At 38.1% G+C, this 22,991-nt stretch overlaps 1 protein-coding gene across 1 annotated transcript in view; it reads left to right on the forward strand.

The window, feature by feature from the left end:
• CC2D2A (coiled-coil and C2 domain containing 2A) overlaps positions 1-22,385 on the forward strand; it is a 131,177-nt gene extending 108,792 nt beyond the window's left edge. Inside the window, exons 29-36 of the mRNA XM_079707442.1 lie at positions 3,118-3,321; positions 7,827-7,916; positions 9,769-9,882; positions 12,694-12,828; positions 17,665-17,787; positions 19,028-19,086; positions 19,910-20,087; positions 21,342-22,385. Coding sequence (XP_079563568.1) covers positions 3,118-3,321; positions 7,827-7,916; positions 9,769-9,882; positions 12,694-12,828; positions 17,665-17,787; positions 19,028-19,086; positions 19,910-20,087; positions 21,342-21,530 — 1,092 coding nt within the window. The 3' untranslated portion in view covers positions 21,531-22,385. The remainder of the gene's footprint in view (positions 1-3,117; positions 3,322-7,826; positions 7,917-9,768; positions 9,883-12,693; positions 12,829-17,664; positions 17,788-19,027; positions 19,087-19,909; positions 20,088-21,341) is intronic.
• Positions 22,386-22,991: the final 606 nt, after the last annotated feature.

Raw genomic sequence — 22,991 nt, forward strand, 5'->3', positions numbered from 1 at the left:
AGCAACTCCTGAAACTCTTAACATCCCCTACTTTGCTCTGTCTCGATAAAAACAAAAGTTTTTTTAAAAATAGATTGTCTGTTAATGAAGTCTCCCTCTTATTCCTTCTTTTTTTCTTTCTTGCTTCTGATAGATGAGTGACATGCTTAAAAAGGTACCAAGCATTTTGTTTTACTATTCATCAGCCAATAGTTATTAGGCTTTAATTACCTGCTTCTGTCCTCTGCCACCTTATGGAAGCTGCTGGGTTCTAATGTATGTGTGATCCCTTGGCAATGAACTACAGATGTCTGCAGTTCATGAAGAATAACTACCTTTGTCTTTTGGCCCATTTAGTTTTGTCAGAAAGTTTCTTATTTAGCTCTGAATCAGGAAGTCACATGTCTGAATGTCACCTGCATACTGGGAGTTACCTCCACTGTTTCCACGTCTGTAAAATCCATGAGCTGCTTCTTACAGAAACAGTGTGGCTGGGACAATTATTTCTGGTCAGTGGAGCTGCCACAGTGTAGGTATTCAAAGGGAAAATAAATCCATTCAGTTTTCTATAACTATTTACATTAACCTAGAAGTTAAATAATTGAGCCAGTTAAGAATCTTCCAAATTTCATGTTGAATCAAATTGTGAATTTGTCAGTTCCACCTTTGTTTCATAATAAATGACCCAAATCCTTTTAGTATTTAGCTTTTGCTTGGCACTTCTTAGATTACCAACATGGCATACTACCCTTAAATTACTGTTTCAATCCATTAAATGGCATCCTTGTGGTCTAAACAAGTATTAATGACCATTAATAGATACCTATTAAATGCTTACATTATGCATGCTCAGTGCAAAGAAGAACACAAAATGATTGAAACATGGGCCCTGCTCCCAAGAAGCACTAACTACAGAGTCAAAATACACAGCAGAACAGCCAGGTCCAAGTGGCAAAAAAAGTTTTATACATACTTTTTTCAATTTGGAAGTAGTCAGTACTGGTTCAAGATTTTTACTGTTCTTTCTGGACACTGCCTATAGCTGCCTCTCTTTAATGCTTCCATAGCATATGGTGTCTATCTCTATAGGATCTCTGGTCAAGTGTTTCAAGCACCTGATTGCTTATTAATGTTCTCCTCCAGACTAGAAGTTTCTTGAGGGGTCTGTTTCATATACATTTATCCAGACTGCCTAGAACCCTTTAGACATTCAGCAAACGTTTTTCAAATAATTGGATGCATATGTAAATTAATGAGTTTAAAGGAAACAGGGATGAATTCAAAAGAGTGCTTTTCTTCACACCACCCTTGTTTCATAATTCTCAGTCTTTCTAAAGTTACAATTATTTAGGGCTTCCCTGGTGGCGCAGTGGTTGAGAGTCCGCCTGCCGATGCAGGGGACACGGGTTCGTGCCCCGGTCTGGGAGGATCCCACATGCCGCGGAGCGGCTTGGCCCATGAGCCATGGCCATTGAGCCTGCGTGTCCGGAGCCTGTGCTCCGCAACGGGAGAGGCCACAACAGTGAGAGGCCCACATACCGCAAAAAAAAATAAAAATAAAAAATAAAAAATAAAAAAAAGTTACAATTATTTATACCCTAGAGTCTGTACACATCCATACCAAAGTCTTGTAAGCTCACCTTTTTCATTTATTTATGTCTTCGTCATACCACCTATTCGGTAGCTACCGTGTCTGGGCACTGTGCTGAGTAGGTGGTTATAACGACGATGATGATGATGATGTTAGGATTCAGATGTCAGGGCACATCCCATGAAGAATATACAGGAGGCTTTTGGAAATGCCTCCATCCTATCTATCCGCCACAACTGCTACCTCAATTTCTTAGGATACAGCAATCAAATTAGAAACAGGAGCCACAGTCCAGCTCCAATATAAGGTGGTTTGTGACCACCTGGAGGGGTGGGATAGGGAGGGTGGGAGGGAGGGAGACGAAAGAGGGAGATATAGGAACATATGTATATGTATAGCTGATTCACTTTGTTATAAAGCAGAAACTAACACACCATTGTAAAGCAATTATACTCCAATAAAGAGGTTAAAAACAGGGGCTTCCCTGGTGGCGCAGTGGTTGAGAGTCCCCCTGCCGATGCAGGGGACACGGGTTCATGCCCCAGTCCGGGAAGATCCCACATGCCGCAGAGCGGCTGGGCCCGTGAGCCATGGCCGCTGAGCCTGCGTGTCCGGAGCCTGTGCTCCGCAACGGGAGAGGCCACAACAGGGAGAGGCCTGCGTACCGGAAAAAAAAAAAAAAGTGTTAAAAATAAAACAAAACAAGTCTGGAAATTGGCTCATCTTGGATCAGAGAACCACTTAAAGAAAACTACTATACATTTGATGTTTCGAGTTCTGCTTCCTTTTACCTTGAGACCCATTACTATTATTTAGTATGTTGGTTATGGATTTAAAACTTTTTAATACATACATATATACTTGTAAATTTGTGGTCCTTTTAACGTGAGTTGCTTTACCTTTGCATTTGAGATGTTTGATTTCTGAGCCCTCTCCCCTCTAAAACCAACATCAAAATACACATAAAACTATTGCTTGGTCTCATCAATCAGAAGTAGTACATCATAGTTTAATTTTTTTTCTTTTTTTTTTTTTTTTTTTTTTTTTTTTGCTGTACGTGGGCCTCTCACTGCTGTGGCCTCTCCCGTTGCGGAGCACGGGCTCCGGACGAGCAGGCTCAGCGGCCATGGCTCACAGGCCCAGCCGCTCCACGGCATGTGGGATCTTCCTGGACCGGGGCACGAACCCATGTTCCCTGCATCGGCAGGCGGACTCTCAACCACTGCGCCACCAGGGAAGCCCTAGTTTAATTTTTATATGTTGCTTTATTAATCCAATAATTTCCATATGGCTGCTTGCCTGTTGACTACTTTCTTTCAATGCTGGTGAATATATTTTAAGTGTTTAATGAATCCATCTAATTTTTAAATTATAAATATAATTAAATAAAGCTTCAGGAACACTGGGGCCTGACAATTTTGTAGGGAGGTCACTAATTCACACTTCCTGAAGCACACATTGAGTTCATGTTGACTGTGGGATTTGAACAGGTTCTACTGTATCTCCTGTAATGATATACAAACTCCATGGAGTCTTTATTTTTGAAGTTTGATTCTCAGGAAGATGAGAAATTGCTTCAAGCAACTGAGAAGTTTCAAGCTGAATGTGCCTTAAAGTTTCCAAATCGTCAGTGCCTTACAAGAGTGGTTGACATTAGTGGGAAAACCGTCTTCATTACTCGTTATCTCAAGCCTTTAAATCCTCCTCAGGAGCTCCTTAACACTCACCCCAACAATCCCCAGGCAACAGCAGTAAGTATTTCACAGCCAATCGGTGTTGGCGCTAAAAAGGTTTTAAAGTTTCAGTATATTGCCCTCTTAATTACCACATTTCATAGTACCTAGGATAGTAACTAGATCAAGATCATTAATGATTAAAGTAATGATTAAAACTCCTTTAGTACCATGAGGCTTACTTTCTTTAGAAAAGTCTGAATGTACCAGTGAGGATAATAATCCTTAGTCCATTCTTTCAGGGAACAATTAATTATTGAGTGCTTACTGTGTCCCTGACATTACATTGGGTGCTGGAAAACTAAAATTTGGAAGATGCTCTACACTTTCACAATGTCTTATACAAACATGTTTTCATTATGTATTCTCTATAACTCTGCTAGAATTTGAACCTAGGCCTCTGACGTAGAACTCGTGCACGTTCTATTATACCAAGATAACTACTCAGTATTATATTTAATGCTATAAGCATCATTAAATTCAAATTAAGCAAAAATTATTTCCAAGCTTTAAGTATGTACAGTATGTAGGCCATCCCTGTAAAGCACATCTATACCAGGCCATTAAATACTCATGCATCATTCTCTGCCTGCAAAGCACCATACCCGTCGCAATCTTACACGAACAGAACTGTATGCTGAGTGGGCTATTCTTAAGTGGACAAAGTAACCCATAACTGTCTTTGGCGAGTGGATAGTATAGAGAGTAATTGCTGCTAATAAGTCATTAATTTAGTAATTTAGGAACAGGGTAATGATATGCCTATTTGCAGATATAGATATATATTAAAAAAAAAACCAAATAAGCATTGTGTTCTACATTACATTTACTTTTATTAATCAATTTTTATTAAAAACCTTAACAGGGACTTCTATTCTCTCTAGCAGAGTAGATATGCAGAAAACTTCTCCCAGTAGAGAACACTTAAGAGTGATAAATAAAATATTTAAAACATGTTTTAAATCATGACTGAAATGGAAATAAGATGAGGAGGAAAACCCAGAGACAGGAAACTACAGGAAAGCAAGACTCCACCAGGGTGAGGGCTTGAAACAGTGTTTGCTCTGGGGTCACCTGTAATTCCTAATGCCAAGAGATGGGTTTCAGTGGGCCTCAAGGTTGCTGGAGATGGGAGGTAATGCACGGTGCTGGAGCATTGGGTTAGAGACTCAGCCACGGAGCTGGGACCTTTGAAGTGTAAACTCACTGGTAGGTAAACTAGGAAATACCCTGCCCTGAAGAAGAAAATCTGCCTGTCTCAGCCTTGACTCTGGATGGAAGAGGAAAAAAAAAAAAGTCTCTTCTAAGAATTCCTAATCACTAAGCTGTACTTATTCACACCTGGGACTGAAATTTACACTACCTGTAGGACCCCAAAAAACTTCAATCAAAATTTAATTTCAAGAAGTCCCTGTTGGTAATGCCCCTAAGTCCCTGTCAAAGCAAACCCAAATTCTTCTAGGAGAACATCCTTTAAACGCAGCTTCAAAAAAATTCCACAGAAAAAGTTCCAAGCAACATGAACATATAAAAGATCATCAATGAAGAAATAAGTCACTATGAAGAAGGTAAGTTAGCAGAAACAACATTCTGCAGAATCGGGACACAAATTACCAGATTCAGAATATAAAATAGGTATGTTTAATAAGTTTAAGAAATCTAGGGAATTGAAAATATAACAAAAGGACAATAGACTATTAGAACTGACATACAGCGTGTTAAAAGTACTACATGGAACTTGTAGAAATAAAGAATAGTTAAAATTAGAAACTGAACAAACAGTTTAAACCTAACATCAAATATAGTTGAATACAGAGTTAAATTAAATACAGTTAAATACAGAGATAATTCATGAATATACAGGCAAAGAAACTACTTGGAGTATAGCACAGAGACAGAAAAAAATGGAAGACATAAAGGAATGATTAAGAGACATGGAGGATAGAGGGAGGAAGACCAAACTGTGTTTAAAAGAAGAAAAGCAATATTCAAAGAGATAGAGCTGAGAATTTTCAAGATTTGATGAAAGACAACAATGATTCAGGAAGCCCAATGAATCCCACACAAGATAAATAAAATGAAATTAAACTCCAGGTGTATAATAGGGAACAAAAAAAACCAAAGATGATCTTTAAAGCAGCTAGAGAGAAAGTGCAGATTATCTAAAAAGGAACAGTAATTAAACTAACAGGTTTTTTAGCTGCACAAATGAAAGCCAGAAATGGAATGACATCTTCAAAAGGCTAAAAGAAAACAGTCATCAAACTAGTAATTTATATCCAGTGAAACTATCTTTCACACAAACATTGGGAGAATTTACAAGGATTCTCACTTAAGGAATTTCTAAAAAATATAAAGAGAAGGAAGGTTCTCAGAAAATCCTAGATGCAACACATAATGATAGGTAAAGAAAATGGGAAATTAGTGAATAAATCAACAAGCATTGTCTTCACAGTAACAATAAAAGCAATGTGGTTGAAAAATCAAGATAAAACAAAAATCCTGAAAAAAAATTTATACATGTCAGGAGAGGATCTATGAGAGTATTTTAATACCCTTGTATTTTCCAAGATGAGGGCAAAGATATTTATTAACTTCAGAGTTTTAAGTTAAATATTCATATTGAAACTTCTAGATTAACAACCTAAAAGAATGTTAAAAAGTGAGTATAACTTCCAAACCAGCAGGAGATAAAATAACAAAATGGGGTAAAGAGAGTGGGGAGGGGAAAAAACATAGAAAAAATTGTAGAAAAATAAATAAAAAGCACAGAATAAGGTAGTAGAAATAGTCTAAATATTTACCAATAATCACAATCAGAGTGAAGGGATTAAACTTTCCAGTTAAAAGACAAAGACTATAAAACTAGATTTTTAAAACAGTTTGTAGTGGAACTTGGCAAGCTGATTCTAATATTTATGCAGCAGTGCAAAGGGCAAAAAAATAGCAAAGACGATCCTGAAGATAAAGAAGAACTCAGTGGGAAGATCTGCCATGTCATATCCAGATACTTACGAGACTGTAGTAATTAAGGTAAAATGGTATTGAACACAAATAACAAAGAGAAAAATGGAAGAGAATTTAAAAATCCAGAATAAGTCTACTCAAATATTAACCCACTCAAACCTGATATATGACAAAGCTGGCATTGGAAATTAGTAAAAATTGACTATTACATAAATTGTATTGGGATCATTGATTTTACACATGGAAAAAAATAGATTCCTGCTTCACACCATTCAATAGATAGATTGAGGACTTAAATATGAGAGGCATTTTTATCTTTATGACCTGAGGTAGGAAGTTCCTTAAACAAGCCAGAAAAAAGCACTACAGTAAGTCCACTACATACGAACCTTCAAGTTGCAAACTTTCAAAGGTGTGAACGTGCATCTGGTTCCAGCAAGGAACCAGAACCTGTGTCATCAGAGTCAGGCGTGAGTGAAATTGCAGCTTGCCCTCCATCTCCTATTGCTGACGATCCTTCAGCTCTACGATCTCCCACCTCTTCTCCCTCCTCCAGTCAGTAACTCTTCTTGCCTGTTCATTTGGTGCCAGCCCCTGTAGGCCAGCTGTTGGACTGTACTACTGTACATTTCAAAGTACTGTACTGTAAGATTTAAAATGTTTTCTTTATTTTTTGTGTTTTTTTTTTAATGTATTATGTGTGAAAAGTATTATAAACCTATTACAGTACAGTACTATACAGCCAATTGTGTTAGTTGGGTCCCTAGGCTAACTTTGTCGGACTTACGAAGAAATTGGACTTATGAACTCGCTCTCAGAATGGAACTCGTTCGTATGTAGGGGACTTACTGTAACTATAATGAGAAAGAATAAATTTGACCATATTAAAACTGAGAACTTGAGATAACAAAAAACAGCACAAAGGGAAAGACAAGGCACAATCAGGAGAGGACGTTTACAACATATGTAATAGACAAAGGAATAGTAACTAGAATATATTTTTTTAAAACTACAAATCAATTTAAAAATGTACAAAATACTTGAATACAAGTTCACAGAAGTGGAAACAGGAAAGGCCAATAAGCATATAAAAAGATGTTCAACCTCCTGAGCAATTACAGAAATAATGAGTTACAACCACAGTGATGCACCCATCTTGGTTTCTAAATACTACTGCCCTCTAAAAGGAACCAGGACTTCTTAGAGAAATGGCTGCTTTCAGGACTGGGCTAGAGAAAATACAAGATGATCTTGGAGAGTCTTGTTATAAGGGGGGATGGGGGGGTGGGAAGAAGATGAGAACATTTCAAAGAGAGCCAAGAGCCATTTTCTTCATCCGTAATAGATGGATAATAGCAATAATCTTCCTCAGGATGTTTGGAGAGGATTAAATGAGATAATATTAACACAACACTTAGTAAGCACTTGTGAGCATTCGTTTCATTTTGTTCACATAAATGTTTGTGATATATGAAACTTTCTTCCAAGAAATGAGATAGACGATCCAACTTTCTATTTTATTAGAAAAATGATTACAGCTAATTTTGTTTAAACAGGAACTGGTGGCTCGATATGTGTCTTTGATTCCTTTCTTGCCTGACACTGTTTCATTTGCTGGTATCTGTGACCTGTGGAGCACATCTGATGTAAGTAGTTCTCCCTCACAGACTTACTAGTTTGAGCTGATTTCACAGAACATTAGTAAATGGCTTGCATAATTTTAAATTGCAACACTCATTAGTCATTATAAAAATCTACACGGCCGTCTGTTTAGCAGGATGAGCTAAATTCTGAGGTACTTTTTTCTTCCTGGTTCAATTTGCCCAAAGTTCAGAAATTAAACAAAAAAATTAATTATTTGCACACACACACACTCGCACCCACACACAGAAAACTACTTCAGATGTCTTAATGCTAATTTATTCTCCCAATGTTACCTTAACATCCCAATTTTATTCATAAAATAATCAAAATCACATTCTCTATTACATTTGGGAATTGCATATTCCTTAATGCGTGGGCTTTGGAAATTGCATATTCCTTAATTTATGGGCTTCTAAAGGCATGTCATTATTCAGTATGTATTTCTTGGTCATCTATCACATGTCAGACACTGTACTTAGTTCTGGCTATGAGCAAAATAAAATGGCCTCTGACCACATGGAACTTACAATCAATGTATGCTACATAAACTTCCAAATGAGTCTTCAGTAGTATGAAACAAACATGTATTATCACTGGTATTCATTCTGCTTCTGGATCTCATGTTGTACTGTGTTTGCATAAAATTGAAATGTGGTATACAACTCCCTTTGAAGGATAGCTCTAAAAGGAAGAAGCTGAAGTACATTTTAAATTGCTTGCTCCCCTGGGCTTCCCTGGTGGCGCAATGGTTGAGAGTCCTCCTACCGATGCAGGGAACACAGTTTCGTGCCCCGGTCTGGGAAGATCCCACATGCCACAGAGCGGCTGGGCCTGTGAGCCATGGCCGCTGAGCCTGCGCGTCTGGAGCCTGTGCAACGGGAGAGGCCACAACAGTGAGAGGCCTGCGTACCGCAAAACTTCTTGCTCCCCAATATATTTTGGCAACATAATGTTGACAATTTTAGAGATAAAATTTCCACAACCTCAAGATATCTATAAGATAGATATAGAATATAGTTCATGTGCTCTAGAGCCAGAATGGCTTTTCCACTTCCTAGGTATTGCCTCATCTCCCTTTGCCTCCACTTCCTCATCTGTAAAGTGGGAAGATGAGAGTATCGCCCTCAAAGGTTTGTTCCAGGATCAAATGAACTGATGCATACAATGCGCTTAAAACAGTGTGGTGGCCAGGGTGGGAGGACAGGATATGAACAGGCAGAGCACAGAGGACTTCTAGGGCAGTGAAAACACACTGCATGATACTGTAATGACAGGCTTGTCAAAACCCACAGAACGTACACCACCAGGAGTGAACCCTATGTATAAACTATGGACTTTGAGTGATCATGGTGCGTCAGGGTAGGTTTGTCAGTTGTAAACCCACGTGCCGCCTGGCGGGGGATGTTGATGGTGGAGGAGCCTGTACCTGTGGGCGGGGCAAGAAAGTGCGGGGAATCTCTGTGCCTTCCTGCCAGCTTTGCTGTGAACCTAAAACTGCTCTAGAAAATAAGGTCTTCACAAAGAAAAAGTGTTTCGTACACAGGGAGCTACCATATGTAAGTTCAAAATAAAATGTGGAACTTTGAAATTTATCCCCACCTCACCCCATAATTGATTCTAGAAATCATGTCATCGATGACAGAGAAAATACCATGTCCGACTAAAAGTGTTGTGGTATTTTTTTATTTTAATGAATTAACAACACAGTACCAACATTTGGAAAAATCTTTTTTAAATAGATCTCATCCTTGAAGGTACTAATTTTAACAATGACTTTTTAAAATCCTATACAGCCAATCTAGAATGAAGCGGTCAGTCAATGCAACATAATTTTTTGTTTTTAATTTTGGTCAGCAATTTCTTGATCTCCTGGCAGGAGACGAAGAAGAGCATGCAGTATTACTTTGTAATTACTTCCTCTCCCTGGGTAAGAAGGCCTGGCTGGTGATGGGCAATGCTATTCCTGAGGTAAGACCACGTAGGTTGGCTCTAACAAAGTGTCCTTGGCTAACATGGATGGCTGTCTTATGTTCCAAATCATGGACAGCACTTATTTTCATAACAATTCTTTGAGTTGCAAGGAAAGTAGCCCAGAGATTCCACAACAGGAAGAGAGAACCAGCGATAAAACGTGAAGTGGCTTTCAGGGTACTCGGGCCCTGCACAATGCTTCAGGGTGTTTTTGGCAAATCGGAGCCCTTTACCACCCACAGCCCCCACCTAGCTCTGTCCTTTTAGCAAGAGCCCCTTCCCGCCCATGCTACTAAGAATTCTGATTCCCTTAGTGATCTAGTGTTATTCATGCCAAGGATCGAAGGGGATCTGAAGAAGTGCGGCAAGGACAGAGAGTCTTTCACGCCTGCTTCATCCACAGGCATCTGCTGTTAACCCGGCAGGCAAAGGGCAACAAGGCAGATAACCACAGGGACAAAGAAAAGAATGTCCACAGCTATATTTTGGTATCACCATTGTTATGTTTATTAGACTGGAGATAGCGACTACTAAAATTTGTTTCCCCAGCCCACTGCAAATATCCCGAAATTTGGGGCATGTTTTGGGGGTAATTTTGGGAACAAACTTAGAAAAGTCATATGGATTGAAACAGCTTATCCAAAGAGTGTTTCAAAAAGAGGGGCTCTAGGAATCCTCAGGAATTAGCACAGGTTGCTACTAGACAAGCAGCATCATATCTGAATCCTAATTCATGCTCCATCATTATCTTCCAGATAGCCTGGTACAAGGAACAGAATAATGGGCTAGGAAGTCACAAGGCCTGCCTGGGTTCAAGGCTATGCCCACTCCTCATGAGCTGTGTGACTTTAAGCAAGTCACTTCACAACTCTGAGCCTTATAATGAAAGTGGGAGAGTAAGTTTTGCCCTGCCTTCCCCAGAAGCCTATAGTGAGCATCAAATGAAATCATACATGAGAAATAAATGAATGAATAAATGTTCATTGTAAAAAGAGAATCTAATAATACGTAAGTATTCTGAATTAAAAGTTAAAGTCCCTCTTCAGGCTCTAACTCCCAATCCCACCCCCTCCTTGGGTGTACTCACTGTCAAGAGTTTAGTAAGTATCCTCTCAAATTATCTTCTATTCATTTACATAATTATAAATGTATATCAAATATTAATTACTGTATTAGAAATAGAAGTAGTATTCAGATATAATCAGCCTTCTAAATACTTAAAAGGCAATCTTAACTGACTCTAAAAAGAAAATGCAGTGACTACTTATTTCCATCAATAATCATTCTTCAGCCAAATCATAAGATATCTTGCCATTTGCAATAACATGGATAGACCTAGAGGGTATTATGCTAAGTGAAGTAAGTCAGAGAAAGGCAAATACTGTATGTGGAATCTAAAAAACAAATGAACAAACATAATGAAACAGAAACAGTCAAAGAGGGCTTCCCTAGTGGTGCAGTGGTTAAGAATCCACCTGCCAATGCAGGGAACATGGGTTCAAGCCCTGGTCCGGGAAGATCCCACAAGCCACGGAGCAACTAAGCCTGCGTGCCACAACTACTGAGCCTGTGCTCTAGAGCCCGCGACCCACAACTACTGAAGCCCGCATGCCTAGAGCCCGTGCTCCACAACAAGAGAAGCCACTGCAGTGAGTAGCCCCGGCTCGCTGCAACTAGAGAAAACCTGTGCACAGCAATGAAGACCCAACGCAGCCAAAAATAAATTAATTTTTTTTTAAATGAAAAAAAACAGTCATAGATACAGCAAAAAACACAGGTGGTTGCCAGAGGGAGGAAGGGGGGGGGGAATGGTGGGGGAGGGGGAGGGGGGCGGAGGGGGGAATGGGGGGAGGAGGGGGGAATGGGGGGAGGAATGAGGGGGGAGGAGAGAAATAGGTGAGGAAGATTAAGTACAAACTTCTAGTTACAAAATAAATGTTACAGATATGAAATATACAGTGTGGGGAATATAGTCAGTAATTATGTAATATCCTTGTATGGTAACAGATGATAACTAGAATTTTCATGATGATCAGTTTGAAATGTATAGACATTATCAAATAAGTATGTTGTGTACCAGAAACTAACATAGTGTTGTAGGTCAATTATACTTCAAAAACAAATTCATACAAAAGAGATCAGATTTGTGGCTATCAGAGGCAGGGGATGGGGGAGGGGGAATTAGATAAGGTAGTCAAAAGGTACAAAACTCCAGTTATAAGATATATAAGCTCTAGGGATGCAATATACAACATAATAAATATAATTAACACTGCTGTATGTTATAAATGAAAGTCATTAAGAGAGTAATCCTAAGAATTCTCATCACAAGAAAAAAAATTTTTTTTTCCTATTTCTTTTAATATATCTGTATGAGATGATGGGTGTTCATTAAACCTACTGTGGTCATCATTTCATGATGTATGGAAGTCAAATCATTATGTTGTACACCTTAAACTTATACAGTGTTGTACATCAATTATATTTCAGTAAAACTGAAAAAAAAAAAACCCACAACCTATTCCATTTAACTTAAAAAAAAAAAAAAAGATATGTTGGTTGAGTAATATGACCACTATTCCTATTTGGTCACTATATCACACTAGTTGCAGATGCAAGAATTTTGCAAAAATAAACTTTTGATTTTATTAATTCAGCATAATCTAGAACTGCAAAATAATTTTCACCATTAGCCATGGGGTTTAGAAATTAGGGGTCCAACTAAAATAATGAACTGTCTATACAAACTACTCTTGACCCTAATAGCATAATTAATTGGAAACTTGTTTAATGGCTATTTTCCTTCAGGGTCCAACTGCCTATGTGCTGACTCGGGAGCAAAGTCACTATTTAATATGGAATCCCTGCAGTGGACATTGTTATGGACAATTTGATACATTCTGCCCCTTAAAAAGTGTGGGCTGTTTAATAGGTCCCGATAATGTAAGTATTACCATTTCCTCTTAAATGTGGTTGACTATTGCTTTTTTTTAATTGATCTGATTTTAATAATATTTTGTGTCAAAAAAATTTACATAAACATATATAATACCAATTAAAGAAACACAGTGTCAAGCACAGTGGCAGAACTGTTCTAAATAAAAACTTTTGGTTGAATTAGTCACCTGATCTTCGAGAAGCAGAATGAGGTTAAAGAAAGAATTTAGGATTTGGATTCAGACGACCTGAGTTTGTATCCTGGCTTGTCCTGTTTTCCCTTCCAAAGTAAGAGTTTACGATGCAGAACTCATAGTGGGTTTTTTTGTTTTGTTTTGTTTTTTGTTTTGTTTGTTTTGCAACTTTATTGGAGTATAATTGCTTCACAATGGTGTATTAGCCTCTGCTCCACAACAAAGCGAATCAGCCATACATATACATCTGCTCCCATATCCCTTCCCTCTTGCGTCTCCCTCCCTCCCACCCTCCCTATCCCACCCCTCCAGTGGGTCACAAGGCACCGAGCTGATCTCCCTGTGCTATGTGGCTGCTTTCCACTAGCTATCTGCATAGTGTTTTGAGAACTAAATGAGCCAAATTTATCACCTGAAAAGATGGTCTTTCTTTTCTTCCTTTTCTTTTTCTAAGAGATTCCCAGGTTCCATCAGGTGATTCTGCTTGCACCCAGTTTGGGGGGCCATTAAACTATGAAGAGTACTATATAAGGCACTGGTTAAAAACATGAGTTATGGGATCACACTGCCTGAGTTTAAATTCCAACATCATCATTTACTAGTTATGTAAGCTTAGGAAAGTTTCTTAATCTTATACAGCATCAGTTTCTTCATTGGTAAAATGAAGGTATTTGTTAGTAATTACTTTACAGAGTAGTTGTGAGAAGTAAATAAGATAATCAAGGCAAAGCAGCTAACATACAGTAGCAACCCTGTGTTGGCTACTGTGACTTTTTTTATAATCATTATCTACCTGAGTGTTCTCTGAACTTCATCTGTTAGAAAAATCATTTGAGCATATATCCCCAATATATGTATTTTTATTTATAAATTATATATGTATTTACTTATGTATCAATATATTATATTACACACAGAAGAAACTCTTAAAATAAAAAGAAATAATTAGAAGATCTAATATTTCTTCTATTATGTCTGTGATGTGCACCCTACCTTGAAGACCATTGGTCTATGGGTTACTACTATAATTAGAGATAACATATGCCAAGCACCCAGCAAAGTACCTGTCTTTCATAGGTATTCAGCAAATGGTAACTATTATTAATTACAAGTGTCAAAAGAGCAGTGTAGTGTACAATTTGCATGTTATTATTTTTAATTAAAAGCATTATCATAATCATAAATGATCTGCTAAGCTCCATCTATTAATACATGTAGAGAACCATCTTAAGGTCATATTAGTAATCAGGCAGAGTCAACAGGCACTGAAAAAGCCTACAGAGAACTCCATTCTTTGTCAAAATTATTAGTTCTCAAAACAATTACTGTATGGTTGACTAGTTCACATAAAGCCCAAGTTTTGTGAGGAAGAAAGACCCCCTTTCCTCCTCTTCTAACAAGACAGGCAGCAGTGGCTCATGATGCCGGCCATCCCACACGGCAGCTGCTCTGAACCTGCTCTAAGCCTCGGCCACCCTCAGGAGAGGACCTCAGGCTCGTTTTGCAGGCCTGGCACTCTGAAAACTCAACTGCCCCTGCTCTACCACACCACCTCTTTGGACTGTCAGCCTTTTTCCTCCTTCACTCCTTTGCCAAGAAGTAAGTCTCCCCTTTCCACCCATGTTTGTGTTTCCACTCCTGTTCCAACACTTGACTCCACTAGCTGTCCCAACTTGGCCTCTATATGTTTTCTCTCTCCTTCTCCATCAATAGGCTCAGAAGTCCAACAATTCTAAAATATGCTTCTCCCAACCCGGTTACAGCCTAAACTACCATTGCCCCTCCTTCCTTTCCTTCCAAAATTCTTTAAATACTTATTATATGCCCTGCTTCCACTTCCTCAGTACATTCAGACTTTAACCGCCTATAATCTAGTCCTCTTCCCTGACCATTCTACAGAAATAACCTCTGAGAAGTACCAGTGTCTTGCTAATGGATAAATAAATCCAATGGTTTACTCCCATTCCTCACTCTCCTGTCCTTTTCTATGGCATCTGACACAACTAATCACCTCTTCATGGAAAAAACACTTTCTCATCCTCGGTTTACTGATAAAGGACTGTTGATTTTCATTTTTCTGCAATAGTTCCCTAGGTTTCTTCCACTGGCTTTTCTTTCCACACCTTAAAAGTAGATTTTCCTGAAAATTCTACATTTAGATTTCTTGCAGAACCACACATTATTTATTATAGCTCTATCTAGTTTATCCTGGCAAAAAAAAGTCATAATTCTGTCACTAGCCCCAGAATCTTTGGGTCCTGAATTTTCAACTGTTTGCTAGACACCCAGATGCTTTATCAAAATCGCAAACTCAGGCCATCCACAACTCGCATCATTTCTCCTTTATCTCTAAAAAGAGCTCCTCCTCCTGGCCTTCCTACTTCTGTGGATGTCAGTTACCCAGATTCAAACCCCAGAACTGTCCTTGATTTTCCCCCTCCCTCACTTCCTCCTACTTCAATCCTTTTGATACCAACTCATATAGTTTCTGCCTCTTCTGTTTCCAGGTCATATCATTACTGTTTCATCCTGCATTACTATAAGTAGCCAACTAAATAATCTGTCTCCAATTCAATTATTTGGTACACTGATACCTGATTGTTTCTGAATTTCAGCTTTCATCATTCAATGGCTCAAAAAGTACTGAGGGTACCTCACTGTATACAGATTTAAAAATAAATGTCTCACCTTGGATTTGAAAGCCCTATGTAATCTTTCTTTTTTTCCAGTGCTATTTCCCACTACTTTCTGCACACTCCCTACCCTACAGCCAAATTGTAATTCTTAAAGACCTTGCCTTCTTTAAACGACTTGCCCCTACCCCCTTCTGTCTAATCTCAAAAGAGCAAGGAATATTCCTGTTAAAATAGAAGGAAATTATGTCACTCATCTGCATAAAATACTCCAGTGGCTTCTTGGCTCACTCAAGAGTCAAAGCCTCAGTCTTTAAAATGGCCCACAAGGCCTTCTATGATCTGACAGCTGCCCTGCCCCCATCATCTTCTGCTCGTCTCTTTCTTGCTCTAATTTGCTCACTCCTCTGAAGTCACTTTGTCTTCTTTGCTGTCCCTCAGACACATCAAACACACTGTGCATTTGCTGTTTCCTCTGCATAGATGACCCTTCCCCTGACCAGATATCTTCATTAATTTCTCCCTCACTCCTTCATGCTCTTTCCAGTGAAAATGTCTCTGCCTACCCTAAAATTTCACCTCTTCTGCACAGTTTTCTCCATAGCCCTTGTAAGGTTAGCTTTTGCCACAACAAAATACCAAAAACCCATCCCCAAAAGAAATGGCTTCAGACAATTATTCTCATGGATCTGAGTCAGCTGGGATGGTTCTGCTGGCCTAGGCTGGGAGAGCCCTGCTTCATGCATTTTTACTCTGGAACTCAGGGCAATGACAATTGGCAGAGGCACAAGAGGGCAAGCAGGAACACACAGAGCTGCTTAAGCTTGGACACAGAAGTCACACAATGACACTGCTATCCCATTGTACTGACCAAAAGTCAAGAGGCAAGGAAATACATCTCTGCCCTTTTAGTGGGAGTAACTGCCAAGTAACAGGGCAAAGGCTGTGGGTACAGGAAGGGGTGAAGAACTGGGGCCAGGGATGCAATCTACCACATCTTGTATCATCTGATATCCCATGTATTTGTTTGTTTGCACTGTCTTCTTATTAGCTACTGCATGCTGGTAGAAACTATGTTTCATTCACAACTTTATCCACAGTGATTAGAACTGAGACTAAATATAAGGTACTTAATTATGTTGAATGGACAAATTCACCACTCATGCACACAGTTACTCAATATGCCTACCACATGCCAACCAGGAGCTGTGCTGGATGCTAATGATACAATGGTGAGTAAAGCACGTGGCAAATGTCCTCAAGGCAACATCTAATAGTCTAGTGAGATAAACAACTATAAATAATGATAAATACTAATAATAGTAATAAAATAGCTAACAATTATTGAGTACTTACTATGTACCAGGAATTGTTCTAAGAGGTATAAATGAATCAACTCATTTAATGTTATCGTCATCCTTATGAGGTTAAGTACTATCATCCCACTTTTATAGAGGAGGAAACTGAGGCATACGGTAATTAAATAAACTGTGCAAAGTCACACAGTTAGTAAATGTTGGAGCCAGAATTCAAATGCAAGTGGTCTGGTTCCAGAATTAATATGCTACAGTGCCTCAGTAAGACAGGTGCTATCTCAGAGGTTACAGAGTGCTGTGGAAGCAAAGAGATGGACACCTACCACAATTAGGAGGCTGGGAAGAGCAAGGTTAGGAAAGGCTAGCCCGAGAAGGGAGTAGCCTTGTCTGTCTTCTTCCAAAAGATTCTAAGTGTCTTATCACCAGGAACTACCTTATTTCATCAACCTACAATTAATTGTAAGGTGCACCTCAACTGCAGGTATAAAAAATGTTAAAAAAAAAAAAATGGCCGGTGACAACTATATGATGCCACTGACCATAAAGTGCTTATCAGTCTTAAAAATCAAAATGACAAAAAATGTGCAAGCTACATGTTCCCTTTCTCTCTCTGCTGTCTCTCTTTATATAACATACATACACACACGTATACACATACATCTGCTACCATATATGCTAATGTAGTCTTGTCTTTTTTAGATTTGGTTTAATATTCAACAATACGATTCCCCATTAAGGATGAATTTTGATGTCACCAAGCCCAAGCTATGGAAATCTTTCTTTTCAAGAAGCCTTCCATATCCTGGCCTTTCCAGTGTTCAGGTACAATTTTTTTATTAACAATTAAATGCAGATATAGAAAGTGAGGAATGTGATATCGTTATATTGGGTAGCCAGATATATTTTGACCCTTAATTCCACTCCTAGATATTTAGTCTAGAATAATATTTCATTTTCAAAGTTAGTTAAGCCCAATAAGAAAGACCATCATATCAGGAACCAGTACACAAATACGTAAAAGAGTAAGTTTTGATACAGAGTCCCATGACCCAAAAGAATACCACAAAATATATTTCATTTAATTTTTTCAATGCTGGTCTCAATTCACTAATTTCATCACTGCTATTGAAACATGAAATCAAACTGCAGGGCATGATCCAGGAGGGGCTCATAACATTAATTTAGAGGGTCCTGGACAGTAGTAGATTATAAATAGTAAGCATGAGAACTGTTTACTAAAACTTTAAATGTGATAGCTATAGATATATAGATACTGTGTGTGTAATATAAACTGTATTTTTTTACTGTGGATCAAACCTTTCCGAAAGAAGTTTTAAGAAAAATCACCCTAGAGAAATTCTCCCATGTATACAAGGTAACATAACAATTTTCATAGAAGCACTGTTTGCAAAAGCCTAAAATTGGAACAACAGAAGAGATAAATTATGGTATATAGTAGAATATTTTATAGTAGTTACACAAATGAATTAATATTCATGAATATTAGTAAGCACACTGAAAATATGTATCTGCTTTCTAAATATAATGTTAAGGGAGAAAAAATTGCATGTTTACAGTATAAAATTATTACATAAAGTTCAGAAAACATGCAGTACAATATATTGTTTAGGGATACATACATCTGTAGTTAAATCATAAACACATTTCACTAATTTGCCTATCTCCACTGACTATAATGTAAACACCATGAGAGCAGGGATTTTATTCACAGCTCTATCCCCTTCACTGTAAGTGCCTGGCACACAGGAGGTATTCAGTATATGTTGAATGAAAGAGTGCTAAAAAACAAATTCAGATCATGGTTACTTCTGTGACAGAAAAGGGTGATAAAATTGAGAAAGAACCACAAAGCATTATAATTCGTGCTGCTTTACTTAAAGTACGTCGTGGGTATATCTGCATCTGTTACATTATCCTCGATGTCTAACTAACTGAATGTCTGAGAGTTCATAATTTAAAAAAAAATTAGAAAAGGATGTATAGCTATTGAAATTAAGTGTAACTGATTTCTAAAATTCCTGAACTGTTTTTTCTTTTATAGCCAGAAGAACTAATTTACCAGCGCACCGATAAAGTGGCTGCAGCTGAACTACAAGACAGGTCACTTGATATCCATAAATGCATATGCAGTCTGTCACTAGGAGTGTTAGTATCCAACTAAACAATCCTCAGCCTGGATCAATGTGAAATAATTTGGGCAATTAAACTTTAATTCATGTTTATAGATGCAAAGTACAAATGTGATCTCTAAATCCCAAGGCTCAAAAGAAGGCTTTAGCATCAGCATGGTGTGAGACATACAGCAGTGAAATCCAGCAATAATAGGTAGTTCTCCAAAAACTCTACCTCAGATTAGAGTTCAACGTCATGTTATTTATGGGTCTTGTTCAGACAATACCATAACCCTCAGCTTAAATATGCCCATTTTGTCCAATTAGTGCTTAAGTGAACTTCAGCTATTTTAAAAACCTAACACATGTAGAAAGCTAGTAAGAGACTATTTGAGCCCCAATAATCCTTATAATGCTGTAAAATAGAACTTATTTCGCCAGTTTCACACGTGTGGAAACTGAGGCTCAGAGAGGTCCACATACTTGTCAAGTGTTAAAGGGGGCTTCTGAGCCCAGCCAGACCTTTCTAGTTTCAAAGCCTGTATGTCCTTTCCACTGTCTCAAGCTGTGTGAAGAGCAGCATGTCAAACTGCACAAGATTAAATGTGATCCTTTTTAAGGTATTATTACTAAAAAATACCAATTTACTCTCAACTGCAAATTTCAAATACAGCCTTATTTGGGATCCTAAGAACAACAAATTCCCCAAAAAGATCTTCTTTCTTCTAATAGTTTCAGAATACTATTTTTTATTTTTGTTTACAAGGGAAAAGTCAAGTCGCCAAAAAATGGAGCTTATTTTTTATAAACAGGATTGAAAAAATACTAAAAGAAAAAATCATGGACTGGAGGCCTCGCCATCTGACTCGGTGGAATAGATACTGTACCTCTACTCTGCGTCACTTCTTGCCTCTATTAGAAAGAAATCATGGAGAAGATGTGGAAGACGACCACAGAGCAGAACTGCTGAAACAGCTAGGAGACTACAGGGTAAGTAGTTCATTTCAAATTGGAAATTGCTCAGTACTATGGGTTTTTGGAATCAAAATGCCTAAATTACTCCCCAAAGTACACAGATGAAGCAGCACAGACTAAAAAAATGTGATTAGAAGTTCAAATCTCCAGAATGAACCTACCATTAAAGAGCAAAATGCCTCTATAAAACCAAAACACCACCTTTTTTTGTAGGAGGTTCCTGTGAAAAATAATCTTTTATAAAATTGCAAGAGTATTAAATAAAATAAAAATATCTGGCTAAATCATGTTAGACTCAACTGAGCATAAAGATGAAACCAACCATTCTTGGTCAGATTTTTTTTTTTAAGGATATTTTATACTAATTGCTTTTCATTGCTAAGAAAAACTTTCATTAATAGGCTTTCTCTACTGACTGTCAGTAGTGCTGTGTTTTCACATCCTTTATCTGGATCCTAAAACCTAGAAAGTAGTCTCAAACTAAAACAGTAAGCCTCATTGGCTAAACAGTATGAAATCAAATTGTACATTTAATTCTACTCACTGACTAAAAATTACCTTTACCTTATAAGGCTCATTTTTCAGCTGGGATGTTTTCAATTCAAGTAACAGAAAACTTACTTCAAACAAGCTTGAACATTATCAACTTATGGGCTTATTTAGGTAAAAGTTAGGGGTGAGTAGCTATCAGGGCTATACCACGTCTGCAAGTCTTCCCACTCTGCCCTCCTCCATGTGGTGGCATCACCCACAGGATGGTTTTTCTTGTGGTAGCAAATGGCTGGAATAGTTCCCGGCAGGACTCACATCTGCACACATATTGCTGTGAGCATGACAGAGCATCTGCATGCCACTATCCCTTTCAAGTTTCCTAGATTATACATTCTTTCCTGTAGATCAACAGGGGCCAAGGGGATAGAAGGTATTAACTTAACCTAGGTCCCTGGAATTGCACGGGTTTCTATGCAAACTTGGGGCTATTAGGAAGAAAGAAGTAAACAGTGGAGAGTGGGTGGGTGACTAACAGGTGTCTTAAACACCAAGTCAGTATGTTAGCAACTAAAACAAAAAATGACATTTAGCCTCTCTCCATTTTCTATATTGCTAATATATAGCTGGACAGAAAAACAAAACTAAATAAATGACTTTAAGATCCAAAAGGAAGACTTATTATGAATATTAAGAACTGTACATACTTACTTAGGGAAAAAATATAGTGAAAACTTCACGTTCACTAATGACTAAAAATTTTGTTTTGCTTTCCTTCAGTTCTCTGGATTTCCCCTTCACATGCCATACTCTGAAGTGAAGCCTTTAATTGAAGCTGTGTATAGCACTGGAGTACATAATATTGATGCACCTAATGTTGAATTTGCTTTAGCTGTATATATCCACCCATATCCCAAAAATGTTCTGTCTGTTTGGATCTATGTTGCCTCCCTTATACGCAACAGATAATTTTTTCATTGTATGTTTTATATCATGTAAAAATGATAATTAAGATATGAGAATATTTTTTTTGTTTGTTTTTTTGGGTTTTTTTTTTTTTTTTTTGCAGTACACAGGCCTCTCACTGTTGTGGCCTCTCCCGTTGTGAAGCACAGGCTCTGGACGCGCAGGCTCAGCGGCCGTGGCTCACGGGCCCAGCCGCTCCGCGGCATGTGGGATCTTCCCGGACCAGGGCCCGAACCTGTGTCCCCTGCATTGGCAGGCAGACTCTGAACCACTGCGCCACCAGGGAAGCCCTAAGATATGAGAATATTTTTAAGTGCTCTTGATCAATCAAAGGGAAGAAAATACAAATAATGAAATAAAATTATCATTATTTTCAAAATATGCAAAATAAGTTTTTATTTAGTAGTCTACCTTGTCTCTGCCACTTTGACCCTAAATTCAACTGTGACAACTCAAGAGTTCCTGCTTATGCTATGAGCTTTATTCCTCTATGCTTTTGTACCTGCTCACCTCATATTTAGAATGCTCTTCTTTTTTGCCAGTAAGACATCCCATGCTCTTAGACTGGAAGAATATTGTTAAAATGGCCATACTACCCAAAGCAATCTATGGATTTCATGTGATCCCTATCAAATTACCCATGACATTTTTCATAGAACTAGAACAAATAATCCTAAAATTTATATGGAACCACAAAAGATCCAGAATTGCCAAAGCAATCCTGAGGAAACTGAACAAAGCAGAAGGTGTAATCCTCCCAGACTTCAGAAAATACTACAAAGCTACAGTAATCAAAACGGCATGGTATTGGCACAAAAACAAGACACATAGATAGAGAGACCAGAAATAAACCCATACACCTATGGTCAATTGATCTTTGAAAAAGGAGACAAAAATATACAATGGAGAAAAGACAGTCTCTTCAGCAAGTGGATGCTGGGAAAGCTGGACAGCCACATGTAAATCAACGAAGTTAAAACCCTCCCTCACACCATACACAAAAATAGACTCAAAATGGCTTAAAGACTTAAATGTAAGTCGTGATACCACAAAACTCCTGGAAGAGAACACAGGCAAAACACTCTCTGATATAAATCACAGCAATTTTTTCTTAGATCAGTCGCCCAAGGCAAAAGAAATAAAATAAACAATAAACAAATGGGGCCTAATCAAACTTATAAGATTCTGCAAAGGAAACCACAAACAAAATGACTACCTATGGACTGTAAGAAAACATCTGCAAATGGTGCAACCAACAAGGGCTAATTTCCAAAATATACAAACAGCTCATACAACTCAATATCAAAAAAAAACCACAATCAAAAAATGCACAGAAGACCTAAATAGACATTTCTCCAAAGACATGCAGATGGCCAACAGGCACACAAGATGCTCAATATCACTAATTATTAGAGAAATGCAAATCGAAACTACAGTGAGGTATCACCTCGCACTGGTCAGAAT

The sequence above is a fragment of the Hyperoodon ampullatus genome (assembly GCF_949752795.1).
Source record: "Hyperoodon ampullatus genome assembly, chromosome: 1".
NCBI lineage: Eukaryota > Metazoa > Chordata > Mammalia > Artiodactyla > Ziphiidae > Hyperoodon > Hyperoodon ampullatus.